The sequence below is a fragment of the Microcaecilia unicolor genome, chromosome 6 (genome assembly GCF_901765095.1).
Source record: "Microcaecilia unicolor chromosome 6, aMicUni1.1, whole genome shotgun sequence".
NCBI classification, from domain to species: Eukaryota; Metazoa; Chordata; class Amphibia; order Gymnophiona; family Siphonopidae; genus Microcaecilia; species Microcaecilia unicolor.
Window position 1 is genome coordinate 42,797,568 of NC_044036.1, and position 22,464 is coordinate 42,820,031.

The following is a 22,464-nucleotide window of genomic DNA, read 5'->3' on the forward strand; positions in this document are numbered from 1 at the left end:
CGTCTGCGGCATGCGCAGTAGAGACTTCCCGCTCTGTCCTATCCCCCTCATCACGTATTGATGCAGGGGCGGGGCAGAGAGGGAAGTCTCTACTGCGCATTTGCGAGTGAGTACGACACTCGCCTTTTATATGTTTGATGTTTCATGTGACTGACCATCTTTAATAGCAATTTTTAACTGGTCAATTAATTTATTAAGTAAGAGATTATGCTTTTAATATGCATTTTAAAATTTTTATAATATATTTGTATGTCTCCTAAGCTGTTCCCCGAGCCGATGATGCTATCATCGTCATTGGACACAAGAAATGGCCACCTGGAATGCATAATTCTTTAAACCCATGCTTACTAAGTCGTGCTAGCGACTGCCATGCAGCAACACCAACAGTCCATTCAAAGTGAATGGGCTGTGTTGGCATTAGCCACCACCAGTTGCTAGCACAGCTTAGTAAACAGGGGAGTAAGTTTCTTTTAGCACTTTTGAGCATCTTTTGCAATGTTTTTACATTTAAAAAAATAGAAATTCTAGGTGGGGAGAGGTTGCTGTACCTAAATTCATTATGAGTTTTGTGTTTTTAAAACTTCTATTGATCAATCGTTTTTTATAATTAACATTTCAAAAATGGCATAATTTTTGTGCTAGATGCCATCTTTATCAAGATTTTAAAGCATGTCTATTAGTTTTTTGGAGAGTTTTTTAGGGCTTTTTGAAACTATTTTAGATGCTTAAATGTGATTTACCTTTGACCTCAAACATGGAACCTATAAACTTGATTGTTCATCACTGTGGCTGTTTTCCTGCTGATTAAGGATGAGGCAGTCTTCTTGACAGATATTTTGCTGCTGTCTATGAGTAACTACATCTTTATATTTGGATTTGGAGTTTTCTAAATTACTGGCTTCATTCTCATTTTTAATACTTAAAAATGAGTTTTACTGCTTTTAGGCTTTGCAGATACACTGCTCTGTTTATCATTCAATATTTATTGAGTTGAAAGTTGCATCATAATGAACAGATTAGACAGTACAATATTTCAAAGATATATAGTCTATCACATCTATACAAAAACCTTTATTCAATCAACCAGTTTTTACCAATGTATTTCCCCCACCCCTACAACTTGGAAAAGACTAAGTCAGAGGTAACATGGAATGTTTGACCATTTCTCCTTCGTTGTTAGTAAATTATCTGAAAGCTATTGAGAAGTATGCTAAATAGTAGTAATAGTAGAAGTAAAAGTCTACAGAATGTTACTTTAGCCCATTTTTGTGTCCACAATTTCTTCTGACCTTTTAACGCAGTTGTTATTTTCTCAGTTCTGCACATATCATGTGCCAGAGATCCACAGTTGGACCTGAAGCAATCTTCCAAGAACGAGCAAAAACCAACTTTGCTTCTAACAGTAAATCCAGTCCACGGTGTGACTCCACAGATTGATGCCTGCAATCTGGGATATTCCCCAACAAACCTGTCTCAGGACCAAATTCCCATAAAGCAGCACCACAGAGGTTCAATTTAGACCAGACCTGTTTCCAAAACATTTGACTTATTGGGCAATCCCACCACATGTGTTCATATGTATCTTCCAGTCCACAACCCCTCCAATGGCTGCCCTAGTGTGGCACCTTTCACTTTTGATGGGTACCAATACATTCTTAAGATTAACATGAACTGAACTTGTTGATAATTGGAAACACTTGAGCATCGTCTGATATAATTGTAAATGTTTGCCCACTCCCCTGCATCTAATAATCGCCCAAACTACCATTCCCAACTGAGTTTGTGTATTGGAGTGACATCTACAGATAGAGCTCTCAACACTTTATATAATTTTGATAGAAGTTTCTTCAATGGCCCAGGTTTAAATAACACAATTTATAAGTCTGTGGGTTGTCTATGTAGATGAGGCCCCTCTATCGTGTTTTGAAGCAAATCTTGCATTTGAAAGTATCGAAAAAAGGGGATTTTAAAATTCAAAAGCTCTTGAAGATGTGACAGTCAAAAATGTCCCTTGAGGAGTTAACTCCTTACAGTAATGTATACCTTGGGACTCTAATCCCCGCCGTATTGGACCTAAATATCCAGTGTGGAAAAGGGGATAGTCTCTCAAAAATCTATATGGATGAAAGAAAACCCATAACTTTTTCTGTGTCTGTGCCTCCTTCCATTGTACTAATAACTAGACTAAAAATATGTGGGGGAGGCCTTTGGTCTGCACTTGCCCCTCCAACCTTGATCTTTGGCACACATAGTCATAGAAGGAGGCATATGGAGCCATGTTTACCTGTTCAAGTGACACCCACTATTTATTTGGTCCAGGAGTGTGGTGATCTTTTAGAGCTGCCAACACCGTTGCTCTATTGTACTACCTTAGGTTAGGGAATCCCATCCCCCCTTCATCCCGTGACCTCATAAGTCTATTGAGGCTAATTTGTGGTCTGTGTCCATTCCATATAAAAGTTCTCAACATCTTGTCCCATCTCTTAAACATGCCCTTAGGTACCATGATAGGTAGATTTTGAAAAAAGAACAGGAAGCGGGGAATAATCATCATTTTAATGACTGCAATTCTCCCCACCCATGTAAGCCATAATCCCTGCCATTCATTTATCAAAGCTCTCACCTATTGCTGCAGGGTAGTTTAGTCTAAATAAATTTTGTGCTAGATTTGAAATTTTAACACCCAAATAACGAAAGCCTTTGGTGTTCACTTGAAAGGGAAGGTTCTGAATCCCTTCCTGAGTAGTAGTGTTAAATTACATAGCTTCTGTCTTATCTTTATTAAGCTTATATCCAGAATATTAGGAGTATAGGTCTAGCTCAACTAGTAATGGGTCCAGAGAATGTGCTGGATCCCGGACAAAGAGGAGTGTATCATCTGCATATAATAATATTTTGTGTTCCCGTTGTCCTGCAGTGACTGGCAATATTGATTACGCCTAATTCCCTACTCTAAGGGTTCAATGGCCCATGCAAAGAGCAGAGGGGACATTGGGCATCCTTGCCACACTTCCTTCCCTAGTGTAAAAGGTTTTGATATTTCTCCATTTACTACAATTTGACTCATAGGAGCTACATATGACTTAATTCATTGCCCGTATTGTCCTCCCAATCCCATCTGTTGCATAACGCGGAAAAGAAAATCCCACCCCACATGGTCAAAAGCTTTTTTAGCATCTATAGTGACACACATGACTTTCAGTTTATCTCGTTGTATCAATAAGGTCAGATTAATTGCTTTCCGAAAACTATCTCCCAATATTCTACCTTTAATAAAGCGGTTGGTCCCCGTGTACCAGTTTTGGGAGCAGAATATCCAAACTAGAGGCCAATACTTTTTGCAAAAATCTTCACTTCTGTATTAAGGAGCACAATAGGGCAATAACTAGTGCATAGCGCTGGATCCTTGCCCGGTTTTGGAAGTACAATTACCCTTGCTTGATACCTACTGGCCGGTAAGGGAACCCCTTCTTTTATATCATTAAGCATGTCGGGAAAGGGGCCATCACAGGTGCCAGTAGTTTATAATATTTAGCAGGGAGTCCATCTCCCCCTGCTGCTTTGCCTTTCTTTAAGGTCTTTATAGCTCTCTCCACTTCCTCCTGTTGGATTTCTCTATTAAGCCATAGCTAGTCTGAGGCTGACAAGGTGGGAAGGGACAGCCTATCCAGATAGGCATCAACAGCGCTTTCCGGCATTTGGGCCTCAGATGTATAAAGGGTTTTATAAAACTTTTGGAATTCAGCTGCTATATCTTGGTTAGATGTTATGTTTACGCCCCCCCCCCCCCCCCCCCCCCCCCCCCCGAAGTTCCCAGAGTGCACCCATTTCGAATCCCTCTGTTTTTTAAGTTGCCATGCAAGTAATTTTCCTGCCTTATTGCTATGTTCCAGAAATGTGCAATTAGCCTGTGCTATAAGAAATTCCATATGTTGTATTTCTATTAAATCTGTTGTTTATTTGCAACAATAACTTCAATATCTTGGCACTTCCTGTTTTTACATGCGAGGCCTGCAGGGAGGCAATATCCGATTGTAATTGTCTTGTCTGGCGTTCATTCTCTTTTTTTAAGTTGTGTTCCCTTTTGGATAAGCAGGCTTCTCATGTATGCCTTCCCAGCTTCCCAAACAATACCAGGTGAAACATCTCCCATGCCATTATTCTGTTCACATGAACTCCATTCATTGTGGAGTCATTCCCTAGTTTCAGGTTGCATCAAAAGCTGGACATTGGCCCTCCAATTATGTTTAGCATTTTCCTTTCCTGTTCATGTCCATTCTCCCATTACTAGTACCTTCCTTCCCTTTCCACCCATGTGTCCACTCCCCTTCCCCTCTGTTTGTAAGTCTCTCCCCATGAGAAAACCCACCCCCATATCCCCATTCTCCAACATTCTCTTTATGCGACAGGTTAGGTAAGTTAACCTGTCTATTCCATCCCTCTTCCTTGGTAACAGCTTCTATCAGTTATAGACAAGCATATTGAACTACTTAGTTTTACATTAAGCTGGAATAAAGTTTCAAAAACTCAGCACTAAAGTAAGCAAAATAAAAACTGCCAAATCCACTCCGCTCTGGGCTGTACCCTGAGTTGTCTGAATTGCCAGAGAGATTGTTATAAACAGTCCATGTCAGTTGAGCCTAGTAGCTGCCACGGGATCTTCAACAACCTTAACCCTGGGCTGCTGCAACCTCCAGATGTGTCTGAAGAGGATTGCTTGTCCCTATGTGTCATCTGTTACAGCATTATTATCTCCCTCCGGTTTGCTGGAGGAGCTGTCTCCCTCCAAAGAGGCAGTATCTCCATCTATGTGTGCCAAATTTTTCTTCTGCAGTTTTACCTGCTGCGATGTCTGGGAATTATGCGTTGTATCTGTTCTGCTGAGGCTTCGGCCTGAGGTTATAACCCCATTGGCTTGTAGAGTCAGTAAGGGTGCGCTTCAGTGGGGCGCGTTTCCCCAGTGCCATATCTTTTTCCTTGGAGTTGGTGTTCAGGAAGACCTGAAATTCTTTTGGAGAGGTGAGAAAGCGACTTTTACCTTTAATGAGAACCATCAGGTATGCTGGATAGCATAAGCCCTACTTGGTAGCCCTTCTCCTGCAAGTCTTTTTTAAAAGACCAAAGTTCTTTCCGTTTTCTGAGTGTTTCCAAGCTTAAGCCTGGGAACATCCGAATCTCCATGTTGTCATACATAGATTTTTTTGTCCTGTCGGGCCTTGCGGAGGATATGGGCCACTTCAGTGAAATGAAGCAGTTTAACTGTTAAGGCTCTTGGCGACATATATGGGTCTGGCTTGGGGCACAGCTCCCTATGTGCTCTTTCAGAATCATAAGGCGGAAAGGAACGCAGATCTGGAAAACAAGTGATTAAACATTTATGCACATAATCCAAAACTTGTGGCTCTTCCAGGCCCTCTTTCACCCCTATTATTCATAGATTAGACCTCCTGCTGCGATTTTCTTGGTCTTCTACCCAGTCTTGTAAGTATTCCACTTTTTGCAGTAAGCAATTATGTTTACTGCGGTCTTCTGCCACTTCTTCCTCCAGTTCTAACAAGCATGCCCCCGTCACTTCGACACAGGTTAATATCTCTTGTAATTTCTCCTCAAAGCGAATCAGCTAAGTCTGCTATTTCTTCTCTCGAAGCCTGAATCTTATGTAAGATCTTGTTCCACATGTTTGGAGTTTCTCCAAACTGTTTTCCTGTCTCCGATGCACCACCAACTGTTGGCTCCCCAGGGCTTGCAGACGCCATTTTGTCCTGTGTGGTTTGCACTGTCCTGGCTGCATAGATGTCTTTAATAGTAGCTCCCATTTTAGGTTTTGGCATCTTCCAGCTGTACAGCATGTTTCCCTGTGTATGGCATGGGAGAGCAATAAGTAGCGTACTTGACCGGCGGTTGATGAATCTAGGAGGGAAAAACGGGATGAGATTGACAGAGCTCCATTAAGCACAACTGCTCACCATGCACACCAACTGGAAGTCACACTGCTGCTGTTTGTGAGTAGCTGTATTTTAATCAATTCAACTGTTTTTCCAAGCCACACTGGTTTTCAACTCAAATTTTACTTAATTTGTTTTTGTAATTTGTACTTAATTTTTATTCTAGGCTTTGAATATATTATTTGCTATTAGGGAAAAGTGCCTTGAGAAACCCTAATAGGTATGTGTCCCTTTTAAATATCTTATTATGCATGAGTTTTTAATACATATTCATGTTCTAAACCTTTAAGACTTATGATTTTCATTCAGTGTTTTATGCATGTACCTCCTCTTGTTTCACCATTTGGCTTATTATTTATTATTATTAGTTTAATTAGTTGTGTATGTTTTAAGTATTTGCATTATTTTAATGTATTTCATTGTGAGATAAGGTTTTACGATTTTAATATATATATGTTCTGATTACACAGTGTAGCCCCCCGATGCAGCCTCTTGGAATGCGAAACATGGCTTCTTCGGGCATCTTGAGCAATAAATACCAGTTTCTTCAACATAGTCTGCTGTGTTCTGTTTGTGGACTGTTCACATGCAGATCACCACCTCTGTGTTGTACTAACCTGTACAGTGGGGGAAATAAGTATTTGATCCCTTGCTGATTTTGTAAGTTTGCCCACTGACAAAGACATGAGCAGCCCATAATTGAAGGGTAGGTTATTGGTAACAGTGAGAGATAGCACATCACAAATTAAATCCGGAAAATCACATTGTGGAAAGTATATGAATTTATTTGCATTCTGCAGAGGGAAATAAGTATTTGATCCCCCACCAACCAGTAAGAGATCTGGCCCCTACAGACCAGGTAGATGCTCCAAATCAACTCGTTACCTGCATGACAGACAGCTGTCGGCAATGGTCACCTGTATGAAAGACACCTGTCCACAGACTCAGTGAATCAGTCAGACTCTAACCTCTACAAAATGGCCAAGAGCAAGGAGCTGTCTAAGGATGTCAGGGACAAGATCATACACCTGCACAAGGCTGGATTGGGCTACAAAACCATCAGTAAGACGCTGGGCGAGAAGGAGACAACTGTTGGTGCCATAGTAAGAAAATGGAAGAAGTACAAAATGACTGTCAATCGACAAAGATCTGGGGCTCCACGCAAAATCTCACCTCGTGGGGTATCCTTGATCATGAGGAAGGTTAGAAATCAGCCTACAACTACAAGGGGGGAACTTGTCAATGATCTCAAGGCAGCTGGGACCACTGTCACCACGAAAACCATTGGTAACACATTACGACATAACGGATTGCAATCCTGCAGTGCCCGCAAGGTCCCCCTGCTCCGGAAGGCACATGTGACGGCCCGTCTGAAGTTTGCCAGTGAACACCTGGATGATGCCGAGAGTGATTGGGAGAAGGTGCTGTGGTCAGATGAGACAAAAATTGAGCTCTTTGGCATGAACTCAACTCGCCGTGTTTGGAGGAAGAGAAATGCTGCCTATGACCCAAAGAACACCGTCCCCACTGTCAAGCATGGAGGTGGAAATGTTATGTTTTGGGGGTGTTTCTCTGCTAAGGGCACAGGACTACTTCACCGCATCAATGGGAGAATGGATGGGGCCATGTACCGTACAATTCTGAGTGACAACCTCCTTCCCTCCGCCAGGGCCTTAAAAATGGGTCGTGGCTGGGTCTTCCAGCACGACAATGACCCAAAACATACAGCCAAGGCAACAAAGGAGTGGCTCAGGAAGAAGCACATTAGGGTCATGGAGTGGCCTAGCCAGTCACCAGACCTTAATCCCATTGAAAACTTATGGAGGGAGCTGAAGCTGCGAGTTGCCAAGCGACAGCCCAGAACTCTTAATGATTTAGAGATGATCTGCAAAGAGGAGTGGACCAAAATTCCTCCTGACATGTGTGCAAACCTCATCATCAACTACAGAAGACGTCTGACCGCTGTGCTTGCCAACAAGGGTTTTGCCACCAAGTATTAGGTCTTGTTTGCCAGAGGGATCAAATACTTATTTCCCTCTGCAGAATGCAAATAAATTCATATACTTTCCACAATGTGATTTTCCGGATTTAATTTGTGATGTGCTATCTCTCACTGTTACCAATAACCTACCCTTCAATTATGGGCTGCTCATGTCTTTGTCAGTGGGCAAACTTACAAAATCAGCAAGGGATCAAATACTTATTTCCCCCACTGTAAATGTTGCATGGATGCCCAAATATTCTGCCTCTGTATCAAGGAAGAATCAAAAAGTGCTTAGTTCAAGTCAAAGGACTTAATATAGTTGCCTAGAGACTAAAATGGGGCTTGTCTTCTTGGTATTTGGACCTAATGCTAATTGGCCTGCATTGAAGATTCCCTATACGCTACTTACAGATGAAATATGCAAAAATTGTAGCTTAATGTTTAAAGTTGGTTTGTCCTCTGCTTTACCATAATTTGGTAAGTAAGAAAGAAATCCTTGCAAACAACAAGACTTGCATGGCTTCATGATTTAAGAGTCAGATTGGATTTGTTCTCTGTTCCTCACCAGTGGAACCTCGAAGATTGTTTTTAGCCTTTAAAAAAATAATTCTCGAGCCTGTTTCAGAACCCTGAGAGATACTGGGCAACATATGGCTTACTTTCTTTTCCATGTTTAAATTTCATACACTGTTAAAGCTTACTGTAAATTCTCTCATTTTGTAGGAACAAAGTGTATTGTCCTAGAATGGAGAACACTCTTCAACCATCTGACTCAAAAATTTGCCAGTTACAGATGGATGGTTTTTGTGAATGCACATTTGAGCCTGTTTTTCTTTTCTCTGGATATACAATGTGGATAGAAATAAATCATCCGTTAGGGACACTTGAATCTCCTCCAGTGTGTGTCATTCCAATGAACGTAGGTAGGTAAATTTATAAAGCAATAGAAACAGAGCGAGTTGACATGCACCAGTCTGATGCTAATCATGATTGAGTTATGTGTGGGGTTAAAATCAGCTGCATTAGAGAACACCAAAGTCTTTGCATGTTGTGATACCATGCAAAGGATCAGTAAAATAAGTACTGTAGTATGTGAGCTTTCAAAGAACTTACAGGTTTCTTCTTCAGGTGTGAATATATAGCTGAAGAAGAGAAGATTTTTTTAAAACTGGATAATGTTGTAGAGTGGAGTTCTCCAGTTGGAGTTACTGGGCACTGTTATTAGCAAGAACTTTCAAAATCTTAGCAACAGAGATATCAGATTTGCTGAGGCGAATATTCAGTCTAAAGATATACAGATAACGTTACCTGGATATTTTAAAACTAGATAGATAAAAAGAGATCTGGATAAGTCACTGCCGCTGAATATAGGGGGTCGTTTTACTAAGCCATGGTAAAAAGTGGCTTGTGGTAGTGTAGGCCGTTGTTTTTGGCGCGCGCTAGGCCATTATTTTTAGTGCGGCTGGGAAAAAAGGCCTCTTTTAATGGGGGCAGTAATTGGCCATGCGCTAGAATTAAAGGTAGCGCATGGCTATTTACTGCCTGAGCCCTTACCGCCATCCATTGATCTAGCGATAAGGGCTCACCCGGTACATGTGCCGTACTCATGCAGTGTGCGTCAATGTGGCTGGCTGCACTGCCGATTACTGCTGGGAATGCCCCGCCCCTGCAGTAGAAAATAGAAAAATATTTTCTACCATGGGAAACAGCGCGCACCAACCTCAAAATTACCACCAGATGGGTACGCTACTGGGCGATAGTGTCAATTTGGTGCACGCTACATGCACGGAAGCCCTACTGCCACCTTGTAAAAGGGCTCCATAGTTGGTGAAAGATATCCCTACAGCTGTACATCTTCTTTTGATCTGCTATTCCTGTGGCCAGCTTATCCAGATAACTTTAAACAAATATCAGCTGAATTTTGCCACATCAAAATGTCTGGCCAAAAGTTATGCATTTAGAGCGTAATTATATTTCTCCGAGGATAGGCAGACATAATATTCTCAAATATGGGTAATCTCATTCACAGAGCCCAGTGCAGACACTGCCATAGTGTACTGTCACTTTAAAACATTGAGGCAGTGCTCCCACCATCCATGCACAGAGATGCCTTCCCTCCCAACTCTTGAGCATGGGACCAACAGTTTAGCGTTTTCCGTGGATCAGAGAGGTTGGGTTTCTAATCTCTCCTCTGTGTGTCAAACTTTGCTTTTTTTGTGTCTTCCCTTTTTCAGGATTTTTTTTTCTGATGTTCTTCTTTTTCTTTATTTATTTTCTTCAATTTATTTATTTTTCAAATTATTTTCCTTTTTTCTTTTTAGCCTTCGGGGCCTCTGAGCCCTTTTTTGGCCAGGAAGCACTGACCATTTATGGGTATGGAACTACTTGAGTTTTGTGGACCATTGAACCTTTTGATTTTGTGTCGGCTGTTTTTCCCTCCATGTCAGCGAGGGTGCCGAGTGGCTTGCCATACTGGGACAGACCAAAGGTCCATCAAGCCCAGCATCCTGTTTCCAACAGTGGCCAATCCAGGTCACAAATACCTGGCAAGATCCCAAAAAAAGTACAAAACATTTTATGCTGCTTATCCCAGAAATAGTGGATTTTCCCTAAGTCCAATTTAATAATGGTCTATGGACTTTTCCTTTAGGAAACCATCCAAACCTTTTTAAAATTCTGCTAAGCTAACCACCTTTACCACATTCTCTGGCAACGAATTCCAGAGTTTAATTACATGATGAGTGAAGAAAAGTTTTCTCCGATTCGTTTTATCCCCTAGAACCCTTTTTAAAAATCGGCATCACATTGGCCACCCTCCAATCTTCAAGTACTATGGACAATTTTCAGAACAGTCTCCCCCTTTCCCAGAATGTTGCCCAGTTCCTAACAAATCTAAATCCCTCATCCCTGCACCATCATCTCAACCACACATTGAGACTTAGGAGCTCTGCCTGCCTTTTGCTACCCTGGAGGATCTGGACTCCAGCTTTCTACCTAAGAGCCTAAATTTGACTTCCAGAATGTCCCTCCCACATTTTCCTATGTCATTGGTCCCCACATGTACCAAGACAGCCGGCTGTTCTCCAGCAGTATCTAAGATCGTGTCTAGGTGACTGTCACAACTGTCAGGAATGGTGAGCCCTTGGACCAAAGCCGGAGCTTTGGCAGACAAATCACCTGGGCTGGCACAGGCAAGAATCAGAACAGACTGGACTAGGATAAACTAGGCAGGACAGAGGTAACTAAACACAATGGACAACACAAGAACCGGATCCAGACGAGGCAAGAAAAAGAAGGCAAAAGGCCAGAACTGGAACCCAGACAGGACAAGGCAAGACTCGGAACTGGATTAGAACTGGGACTGGGACCCAGAAATGCAAGACAAGGCAAAACATGGAAATAGATTAAAACTGGGTCCAGAAAAGGGCAAGACAAGGACAAGGCAAGGACTGGATCCGGACAGGACTAGACTGAAAGAGACAAGACAAAGCATAACTAGACAGGCAAGACAGGGTAGGAGCTAGGCAACAAGAATAACAGAAGCAAGACAATAAACAAGGCAGGGACAGGATTCAGGATTTTCGAACAGGCTTGGCTGGAACAGGATTCAGGATTCTCAAACAGGATTCAGGATTCTCAAACAAGCTTTGCTGGAACAGGATTCAGGATTCTCAAACAGGATTCAGGACTCTCGAACAGGCTTGGCTGGAACAAGATTCAGGATTGTCAAACAGGATTCAGGATTCTCAAACAGGCTTGGCTGGAACAGGATTCTCAAACAGGCTTGGCTGGAACAGAATTCAGGTTTCTCAAACAGGATTCAGGATTCTCAAACAGGCTTGGCTGGAACAGAATTCAGGTTTCTCAAACAGGATTCAGGATTCTCAAACAGGCTTGGCTGGAACAGGATTCTGGAACGGGCTTGGCTGGAACAGGATTCTGGAATGGGCTTGGCTAGAACAGGATTCTGGAACAGGCTTGGCTTGACTGGAACAGGATTCTGGAACGGACTTGGCTTGACTGGAACAGGATTCTGTAACGGACTTGGCTTGGCTGGAACAGGATTCTGGAAGGGACTTTGGTTTGACAGGAACAGGATACTGAAAGGGACTTGGTTTGGCTTGGCTTGAACAGGATACTGAAAGGGACTTGGCTTGGCTAGAACAGGATACTGAAAGGGACTTGGCTTAGCAGGGAACTGGGACAGAAGTAGCTCAAACATAGAGCAGGAGCAGAACCTGGCTCAAACACACAGCAGGAACAGAACTTGGCAGAAACAGAGCTCAAGAGCCAGGAAGCAAACATAGCAGGCAAAGGATTAAGCAGACTAAAGGAAGACAAACAAAGAAGCAGTGTGCTTACCAGCACCCACAGCTGGAAAGGGAAAGGCCAGGCAGACTGAGAGGCAGCAGACAACAAAGGCAGGGTGTGGCTCTAGAGCCAGGCTTTCAGGATCAAGGTACAAAAGCAAACACACAGAAACAAAGCAAGCATTGAAACAAAAGACTCAAAGAAACACAGAACAGACCTTCAGGAGCAAGATACTCAGGAACAAAGCCAAGCAGGGAAACGCTCTAAACAGGTAACACAAGATTAAGAGACCTCTTGCAAAGGCAACGTAGGAAAGCTCCCTAGGTCCTTATAAAGGAGTAGGCTGATGATGTCACAAGTAGGAAATGAAGCAGAAGCAGGGAGACCAAAGCGAGGCTTGGCTAACAGGAAGAACAACAACATGAAATGAAGCAGAAGCAGGGAGACCAAAGTGAGGCTTGGCTTACAGGAAAAACAACAATAGGGAAAAAGGCAGACTGGAGAGGTCACAGAGCTAGATACAGAGAAACAGTAGGTCTGAACATAAGGGCCCGGCCACAACCATGACAATGACGCCTAAGGTCTGCCACCTTCACACCAGGCAGGCAAGTGACCAGGTGATCCTAATGTTCACCAGCCACCCAGCTATCTACATGCCTAATGATCGAATCACTAACTACAACAGCTGTCCTAACCCTTCCTGCCTGGATGGAAGTTCTCAGATACATATCCTTGGTTCAACAGGATAGTGCATCTCCTGGTGGGCAGGTCCTGGCTACAGGAGTACTTCCTACTTCACCAGGGTGATACTGTCCTTCTAGGAGACCTTTCTCCTCAAAGGCAGCACAGGGGCTGCCAGACTGGAGGTGGGACCTCTACAACATCTCTGTAGGTCTCCTCTATATACCTCCCTTTCTCTCTCAGCTCCTCCAAGTCTGCTACTCTAGGCTCAAGAGAATGGACCCATCTTTGAGAGCTAGGAGCTCTTTGCATCGGGCACACACATATAACCACACACCAACTGAGAGATAATCATACATGTGACACTCAAATCAAAAGACTGGAAAGCACCGCTCTTGCTGCTGGACTGCTGTCTCCATCTTAGTATTTTGAGTTTTTCAATAATTAAAAACTTTCTAAGGTATTATGGGTATTAGTCTAATATAAAAAAAAGTCTTTAGCTTATATGGTATATTGTGTGATTTATTTAGTGTTTTTTTTTTAGAAAGTAATGAACTGTAATTAAAACTCTGTAAGAGCACTCCTTGCTTGTTATCCTAATTAGAATAACTGACTATAAATGAAGAGTTGTGCTAGTGGTGGGCAGGAGTTCCTCTCTGCTGCTGTGGGCTCTGCTGGACCCAGAAACAAGAATTTACATCAAACTCTGATGATATACCTTTCTGTTTCTGGGTCCAGCGGCAGCACGTAGAGGGAAACGTCCCTGTGCCTTCCTTTCATGTTTATATTTTGTAGTTCTTTTCTTCCTTCTTCTTAGAGTGTACACCACTTTGATTTCATTGGAAAAGCAGTTAAGCAAATATCCAATAAACTAAACTACTTGCAGACGTGGCGAAGAGAGAAACTTCTTGTTTCTGGGTCTAGCGGCAACACGCAGAGAGGAATGTCCCTGCTCCTGCCTTCTACTTGCAGCCGTGGTGAAGAGAGAAGTAGTGAATTGATGTAGGAGCTTCAAACCACCTAAAATGAGTGAGCCAGTGGGAAGAGAGAAAACAGAGAAACAGAGCAAAGCTGGATACATGGGGGGGGGGGGGGGGGGGGGAGAGACAGAGCAAATTTTGTAATGCAAGTTAAACATTTAGCACGTTAATCGCATTATTAATGCATTAAATGTGCAGCCCTAAACATAAGATAATATAACAGGGGTTGAGGGTTCTATTCCAGATAACAAGATGGAGGGAGTATATCCAATTCTCGATCTGTGAGACTTAAACAGGTTTCTGCTGAAAGAAAAATTTTGCATGGTACAAATCAATGGCTGGCTTTGCTCTCTAGATCTCAAGGAGGCATACACACACATACCTATTCTCCCTGCACACATAAAGTTCTTCTGCTTCTGCTGTGGGACTCTGCATTATCAGTACAAGGTCTTACCATTCAGTTTGGCTCTGGCTCCTCGAATGTTCACAAAATGCTTCACAGTTGGAGCGTACACATTTTCCCCTACCTAGATGATTGGTTAATCAAGGCAGTCTCCCGGGAGTCAGCACACACCTCCATTCTATCTGCCATCAAACTCCTAGAACTCCTTGAGTTTGTGATCAATTTCCCCAAATCACATCTTCGACTTGTTCAGACCTTAGAATTCATAGGGGCTGTCCTAGATACCACTCAGGGCCAGGCCTTTCTTTCTCAACCGAGAGCAATCAACATACTATATCTCTCTGCTTAGGTGTTCAAATTCACACAAGTATCTTCTCATCAAATGCTCCGCCTACTTGGTCACAACCTCAATAGTCCATGTAACACCATTGGCTTGACTCCACTTCCAAATTCCTCAGTGGACGCTCTCCTGTCAGTGTACCAAGCCACGCATTTACTTTCAGCCCATATTTGGGTCATTCCACAGCTATGCAGCTCTCTACAGTGATTGATGGTGTCCCAGAATCTCACCCGGGATCTTCTGTGTCAACCCCCTCTACAGCACAAGGTCCTCACCACGGATGCTTCCATGGTAGGTTGGGGTGCTCATCTTGACGGTCTCCACACACAGGGTTCTTGGTTTTTGCAGGAGAAATGACATCATATTAACCTCCTGGAACTGTAAGTGGTCTAGATTTAGAATGCTCCCAAAAGCTTCCAAGACTGCATCCTCAATCAGGTAATACTCATTCACACGGACAACCAGTTTGTGATGTATTACGTGAACAAACAGGGAGGAACAGGTTCTTACCACTTTTGTTGGCAAGCAGTCCAGACATGGACTTGAGCAGCTTCTCGAAACATCTCTATAAAAGCTGTTTATCTAGCCAGCAAACAGAATGCTGTGGCAGACAAATTGAGCAGAGTCCTTCATCTCACAAATGGTTCCTCAGCATCTCTGTGGATTTTTTTTCGCTTCTCAGAACAACAAGCTTCCATGCTTTTGTTCCAGGATGTATGCTGCCAACCATATAGCCCCAGATGCCTTCTTGCTCAACTGGGGAACAGACCTTCTATACACTTTTCCCCCACTACCTCTCATAGGGAAAACTCTTTTCAAACTACGTTGAGACTAAGGGACCATAGTTCTGATTACTCCCTACTGGCCACATCAAATCTGGTTCCCTCTTCTCCTAGAGTTATCGTCCAGAGAACCATTGAGGTTAGATCCTTTTCCAACCCTAATACCACAGAATGAGGAGTCCCTCCTCCATCCAGACTCCCTCTCTCTAGCCTTGGTGACTTGGTTCCTGATGACATTCCTTAAACCGTCCTGATGGAATCTCTGGGATACTCGTAGCCTCTAGGAAAGTTTCTACACAGAAATGTTACTTTCTAGTGGAAAAGATTTTCCCTCGTGTGTGCAGCCAGAGCACTTGACCCTGCTGGGAACTCTCTGCCTACACGTTTGGAGTACTCCCACCATCTTTCAGATTCTGGCCTCAAAATTAACCCAGTCAAAGTAAACTTGGGTGCCATTAGCATGTTTCACTTCAAAGTTGATGTTAAACCAGTTTCTGTTCATCTCTTGATATTAAGATTCATGAAAGGTTTATTTCATACCAAATCTCCTATCAGACCACCACCTGTGGTTTGGGAGCTTAGTGTCATCCTCACAGTTCTCATGAAACCTCCTATAGAACCACTTCATCACTGTTCTCTGAAGTTCCTCACATATAAGGTAGCATTCTTAATAGTTCTTACTTCTGCCAGAAAAGTAAGCGAACTTCAAGCCCTAGTGGCAGACCCACCTTACACCAGATTCTGCGACGACAGGGTTATAATTTGAATCCATCCCAGATTCCTCCCTAATGTTGTTTCAGAGTTCCACCTCAATCAGTCCACTGTACTTCCTGTCTTCGTCCCTAAACCACACTTTCATACTGGGGAAGAAGCACTGCATACCTTAGACTGCAAACGTGCTCTGGCGTATTATCTGGAGCATACGAAATCTCATAGGAAGTCATCTCAGCTTTTTGTATGCTTCGACTCTAACAGATTAGAGATACCCATCACCAAACATACTATCCTGCTTATAATTGAAAGAGAAAAACGCCTATATTTCGACCCAAATCGGGAGATAGACGTTTATCTCACAAAAATGAATAAATCGGTATAATCGAACGCCGATTTTAGACGTTTTTAACTGCACTCCGTGGCGGATGCAGACAAAGTTGACAGGGGTGTGTCGGAGGCATGGTGAAGGTGGGACTGGGCGTGGTTATCAGCCGAGGAGAGATGGGCGTCCTCGGCCGATAATCGAAAAAAGAAAGGCATTTTTAACGAAAATTTAGGGCATTTTTGCAGGACCCTTTTTTTTCACGAGTAAGTCCCAAAAAAGTGCCCTAAATGACCAGATGACCACTACAGGGAATCGGGGATCACCTCCCCTGACTCCCCCAGTGGGCACTAACCCTCTCCCACCAAAAAAAAAGAAGTTTAAAAACTTTTTTTTCCAGCCTGTATGTGAGCCTCAAATGTGATACCCAGCTCCATCACAACAGTATGCCGGTCACTGGAGCAGTTGTTAGTGGGTGCAGTGGACTTCAGACAGGTGGACCCAGGCCCATCCCCCCCTACCTGTTACACTTGTGGTGCGTAATACTGAGCCCTCCAAAACCCACTGTACCCACATATAGGTGCCCCCCTTCACCCCATAGGGCTATGGTAATGGTGTAGACTTGTGGGCAGTGGGTTTTCGGGGAGATTTGGGAGTCTCAGTACACAAGGGAAAGCTGCTATGCCCTTGGGAGCTCGTTTACGGTTTTTCTTTGATTTGTAAAAGTGCCCCCTAAGGTGCCCGGTTGGTGTCCTGGCATGTGAGGGGGACCAGTGCACTACGACTCCTGGCCCCTCCCACAAACAAATGCCTTGGATGTATTCGTTTTTGAGCTGGGCGCTTTCGGTTTCCATTATCGCTGAAAAACAAAAGTGCCCAGCTCAAAAACGAACACATCCAAGGCATTTGCCCCGCACAATCCGTATTTTCGGGAAAAAATATGAACGTCCATTTTTTTCGAAAGTACGGTTTGTCCCGCCCCTTCACGTACCCGTTATCGGAGATAAACGTCCATTGAGATAGGCGTTTTTGTTCGATTATGCCCCTCAACATCTACTTGGCTGGCTGACTGTATCCCCTACACATATACTCAGGCTGAGCTGACCCTTCATGACCAGGTCACTGCTCATAATGTAAGAGCCATGGCAGCTTCAGTAGCCCATTTCCACTCTGCCTCCATTGAAGACATTTGCAAGGTGGCTGCATGGTCTTCTGTCCACACCGTCACTGCTCACTACTGTCTAGAGCAGCTTTCTAGGTGGGATAGCCAGTTTGGACAAGCAGTCCTGAAGAATATTTTTACTACTTAAAAGTTAACTCCGCCCTCTGGCCCTTTTTTCCATCAGGCTCACTATCTACTTAATTGACAAAATTCTTTTTATGTTGTGAGCCTGGTAGCTAGTGAGGCCCACATGTAAGAATATAATGCCTGCATGTCCTCGGAGAAAGCTAAGTTGCTTACCTGTAGCAGGTGTTCTCCAAGGACAGCAGGCATATATTCTCACATCTCTCCTGCCTCCCCTTGAAGTTGTCTTCTTAGCTTTAGTACTGTATTTCTGGTCCCATGCTCAGGTGTTGGGCAGGATGACACCTGCGCATGAACAGTGGGGACACTGCCTCAAAGATTTAAAGTGACAGTGCACTTAGCAGTATCCACACCAGGCTCCATGGATAATGTCACCCACATGTTAGAATATATGCCTGCTCTCCTTGGAGAACACGTACTACAAGTAAGTAACTTAGCTTTATCTCCTGAGCCCACACAACTTTGATCTAGTATATAAGGTATAATTCAGATACTGGATTGTGTATGGCCATTTCTGCTTTATCATAGTCCACACATGTTCAATAATGTTTAAATCTGGACTATTATCCAGCCAAGGTTGTAACAGTTATATTTGTTCTTAAGTCAGCCATTCCTTTACAGCTTTTATTTCATTGCATGGTGCATGGTTATGTTGTGAATTAGCATAAAGTTTGGCAGTTTCTCCTTCAAAATATTCAAACAGTTCAATTGTTTGTGGTATTCTTCAGCATAATCCACAGTCCTGCTTGACCAAATCCTGATACTGCACCTGAAATACTGCACCTTTCATGCTTGTTTGACTGTGCTATAACATACCTCAGGTTATGTCTCTGACTTAAAGGTCTCCTTATGTGTCTACAGAAGCTGTAGATCAGAGGGAAAGTGCTTTCATTTGAAAACATAATTCTCTTCCATTGATCAGCTGTCCACTGCTTGTACTTGTGACAAAAAGTGAGCTGATCTTTGATCTTTTTGGCAGAGAACTTTAGTTTTTGTGTAGGCCAATATCAAATCAAAGTCCAGTATCAAACAATCTCCTGCGTAATATCCCGTTGCTTGGTTTCATTAGTGAACTATCTGCAGTTCTAGTTTTGATAACACTTGATGATGCTCTTGGGGTATGTTTAGCTGCCTTTATGATCTCATTGTCCATCTGTAGCACTTGGGTGACCTGAGCATACCCAAGACTGAAAACTGTTTAGCTCTTCATTTCGTCTGACCATTGCTATGACAGTTGAATGAGCAACTTTCAGCTTTTTTTTGCAATTGCTCTTATTGGTATCTTTTCTTTGTACGGAATTATGATCTGTGCATGTTTCTCTGGGTAAGCTGTTTCCCACCTACCATGCTGCTGTATGCAAGTGAAAATCTGAAGCAAATCAAACCAAAGACACCAACCCCACTGTTTACTAAGCTGCGCTAGCAGCTGCTGGTGCACTAATGCTGACAGCCCATTCACTTGGCATGAGCTGTGCTGTGTCAGCGTTGCCGCACAGTTTAATAAACAGGGGGGAAATATGTACAATATTAAAAGTACACAGCTCAATAGATGATTACTGTATAGTCTTTTTCTTCAGACTGCAATATTGAATCTGCAATATTAAAAGTATACATTGTATAGAAGCCTTAGGTTTTCATTTTGTTGCACCTTGTAAACAAAGTAATGTATATTCAGTTTGTTTCTTTAACTTAACAGATTTTTTTACTCAGCATCAAATTTTAATGGCTCTGATTGTTTGTTACAGTCAAGTTAATCAAACAAACAACACTAATACAGTGGTCTAAGAGATTATTACATCTCTATTATCACTCACAGCTGTGATTGCTATCTATTCTTACACTGACAAACAACAAAAGTTTGGTTATACTAACAATTATACAAATAGAAATATTATAAGGTGACACATCCTTTTCATGCAGGAATGCAAAATTCAACATGTACGTATGTAAAACCACCAAATTCTTACCTTCTGAGATTATTAAAAAAATATGGCTAAAACTATAAAAAAAAAAAATATTTAGCCCAAAACAAATAAATACCATAGCCCAAAGTCGCCCAAAACAATATTAGTAATCAAGAACCCAGTGTGGAACGGTTGAACACAGCTTGGTCACAAACTTTTGGCCATGAAAAATGGAAATATTCACTTATAGAATTTTCCCCTTAGAGGTAAACTCACCAACCAAGATCTATCTTTCCCCTCTGTTCTCTGTTGCTGCAAAAGGACACATCCCTTTGAGTGCATGGCTGTGGTTGCGTCCCTGCAGCTTTGCCCTGTCACTTGTCTTCCTTTTATGGAGGAGCAATCCTATTGATATCAACCAGAAGCATCACTCTCATTTGGGTGTTGTGCTTCAATAATAAGTTTATCTATCTCTTCTTATTGGGGTTCATGGAGCTCACATCACTCTCTCTCTTTCTCTCTCTCTTTCAGACTACTTAGCCATGCGTCTCCTTTGACCGATATTCATGGTGCTCTGATAACACTCTCTTTCTCCTCAATGTGTTTTTAAAATAGCCCTAAAATAAGTATCTATTTGGACTTCTATCTAGATGACCTGTAATAAAATTACCTTTGGTACAAGTACAACAGTACTTAAATCCACATAATATGGAGATGTTCTGGGGAGTGAAAGGAGGGCAGAGATCATGCAGAACTACTCATTTCTGAAAAATTACCTGCAGTGAAAGAAGGTGCAGATTTTTGTGGATAAGTTTTCCTTAGATAATCATCAAGGCAAAACTACTAGTTCAATTTGATTGTTGGTACATATCCCACTGGTAAAAGTACCCAGAGATTGCGGCAAGCTGTCGCTATTGCCTCCATCATGCTTTGAAAAGTGTGAAGTCTGTATTTGCCTGTGTAAGAATTATCATTGTATTTCTCTCTGTAATTACTTGTGCAAATTAAACTTGCCAACATTTCTGCTTTACTTTATCTTTCCTGGTTTGGGCTCCCCATGCTGATTTTCATACCTGTATTCACCTGTTTTTCTTTCTTTCTTTGGGTCTGATTTTGATGCAGATTCATGCTTAGAGTCAAGATACTCAAAGATTTCAATGATTTTTTTTTTAATACAATGGAATATCTGAATCTCTGTAATCTAAACTGGTATGAGCAATTTAAATATAAAAATTAAGACTGAAAATTCGAGTAAATTTATTTGGATTTGCAGATTCCAGTTTGAATTTCTTTTCAGAATCAGAAGAGGTTTGCCTACCCCTAACATTAAATCCACCTCTCTCCCCAGTAATTAGATATTTCTTTCCTAGCAGATCTTCTCAGCTGGTCATTTTATACCTCTGTGTCCGTGTGTAATTTATAATATGAGCCATGTTATAGTTCAAAAATGCAGGTAAATGTGTATATGTTATTGTGTATTTATATTGCTGCTTTCTTAAACTTTGTAGTAAAGCCACTGCCTCCCTCAAAAATTAAAGCTGAAATCACAGTGAATTCTGGACTGTTGAACGTGAGCTGGGAACGACCCCTTCTCCCAGTGAATGATCTTCAATTTCAGATTCGCTACTCTGTGCTTGGAGAGGAAACAGTTTGGAAGGTATCTTTTCACTAAATCCACTGCAACATTTACTCATGTAACCTTGATATTTCTTTGGCTGATGAATGTACTGCATATGTCATAATAAATCACTGTTTATTTTGTGAAAGTTTGGTTCTACAACCATTTATCTTAAGACTGAGGGGCTTAGCTCACCCAAAGTAAATTTGACCCTTGTAAGCAAAGCTATGGAAATAATAGCCATTTTTTTGCATATTATGTGACCACATACATGTGTATGTGGCTTTTTATAAAATACTGACCAGCAATCTTTCATCTAATGTTTGATGAGCTGTGCGTACAAAAATGTTTTGTGCTACTTTTTATAAGTTAATTTCTGCACATAACACACTGCTTTAGGGGCCCTTTTACTAAGCCACCTAGGCACCTACGTGCACCAAACGTGCGTCAATTTTGAGTTCCACCTGGCTACTGTGTGGCCCTCGTGGTAATTTCATTTTTGACGTGAGTCTGCTACACACGCCGGAAAATATTTTTTTCTGGCACGCAGGTGGTAATCAGCATTTTATACATGTAGACCGTTACCAACCGGTTACTGAATGAGGCCTTACCGCTAGGTCAGTGGCTGGCGGTAAGGTCTCAGACTCAAAATTGACATGCAGCAATTTTTATTGTACTGCATGTCTATTTTCAGCAAAAATTTTAAAAAAAGGCATTTTTTAACAGGCGTGCTGAAAAATGATTCTGTGTGCGCCCAAAACACGTGTCTACACTACCACAGGCCATTTTTTAAGCGCGCCTTTGTAAAAGGGCCCCTTAATGAACAAATTCTTGTTGTTAGCACACTTCAAATACACATTATTTCACTTAAGAGGATCAAGTTTTAGGCTTGATTTTAGCATCTATGGACCAGATGGGAAAAGTGTAAGAAAGTACACACATACATGCATGGTGATCACTGATACCCATGACTTAACAGTAGGGGAGAGGCTTACAAGCTACATGCTATATTGTAAATTATATGGGAAAACAAATGTGGAGGGGCATTTTCGATATGACGTCTAAATCCGATTTTGTACGTTTTGCAAAAAAAAAAAAAAAAAAAAATCTAGTAGTGCACATGACCATTTTGAAACCAGAAAAAGTCCAACTTTTTGTTTTGAAAATGGCCATT

The 22,464-nt window shown here is 42.1% G+C and overlaps 1 protein-coding gene across 1 annotated transcript in view; it reads left to right on the forward strand.

Moving 5' to 3' along the window:
* The window catches only part of LEPR (leptin receptor), a 204,665-nt gene that overhangs the window by 118,252 nt on the left and 63,949 nt on the right, over positions 1-22,464 (forward strand). The window contains exons 9-10 of the mRNA XM_030207748.1: positions 8,653-8,852; positions 21,181-21,329. Coding sequence (XP_030063608.1) covers positions 8,653-8,852; positions 21,181-21,329 — 349 coding nt within the window. The remainder of the gene's footprint in view (positions 1-8,652; positions 8,853-21,180; positions 21,330-22,464) is intronic.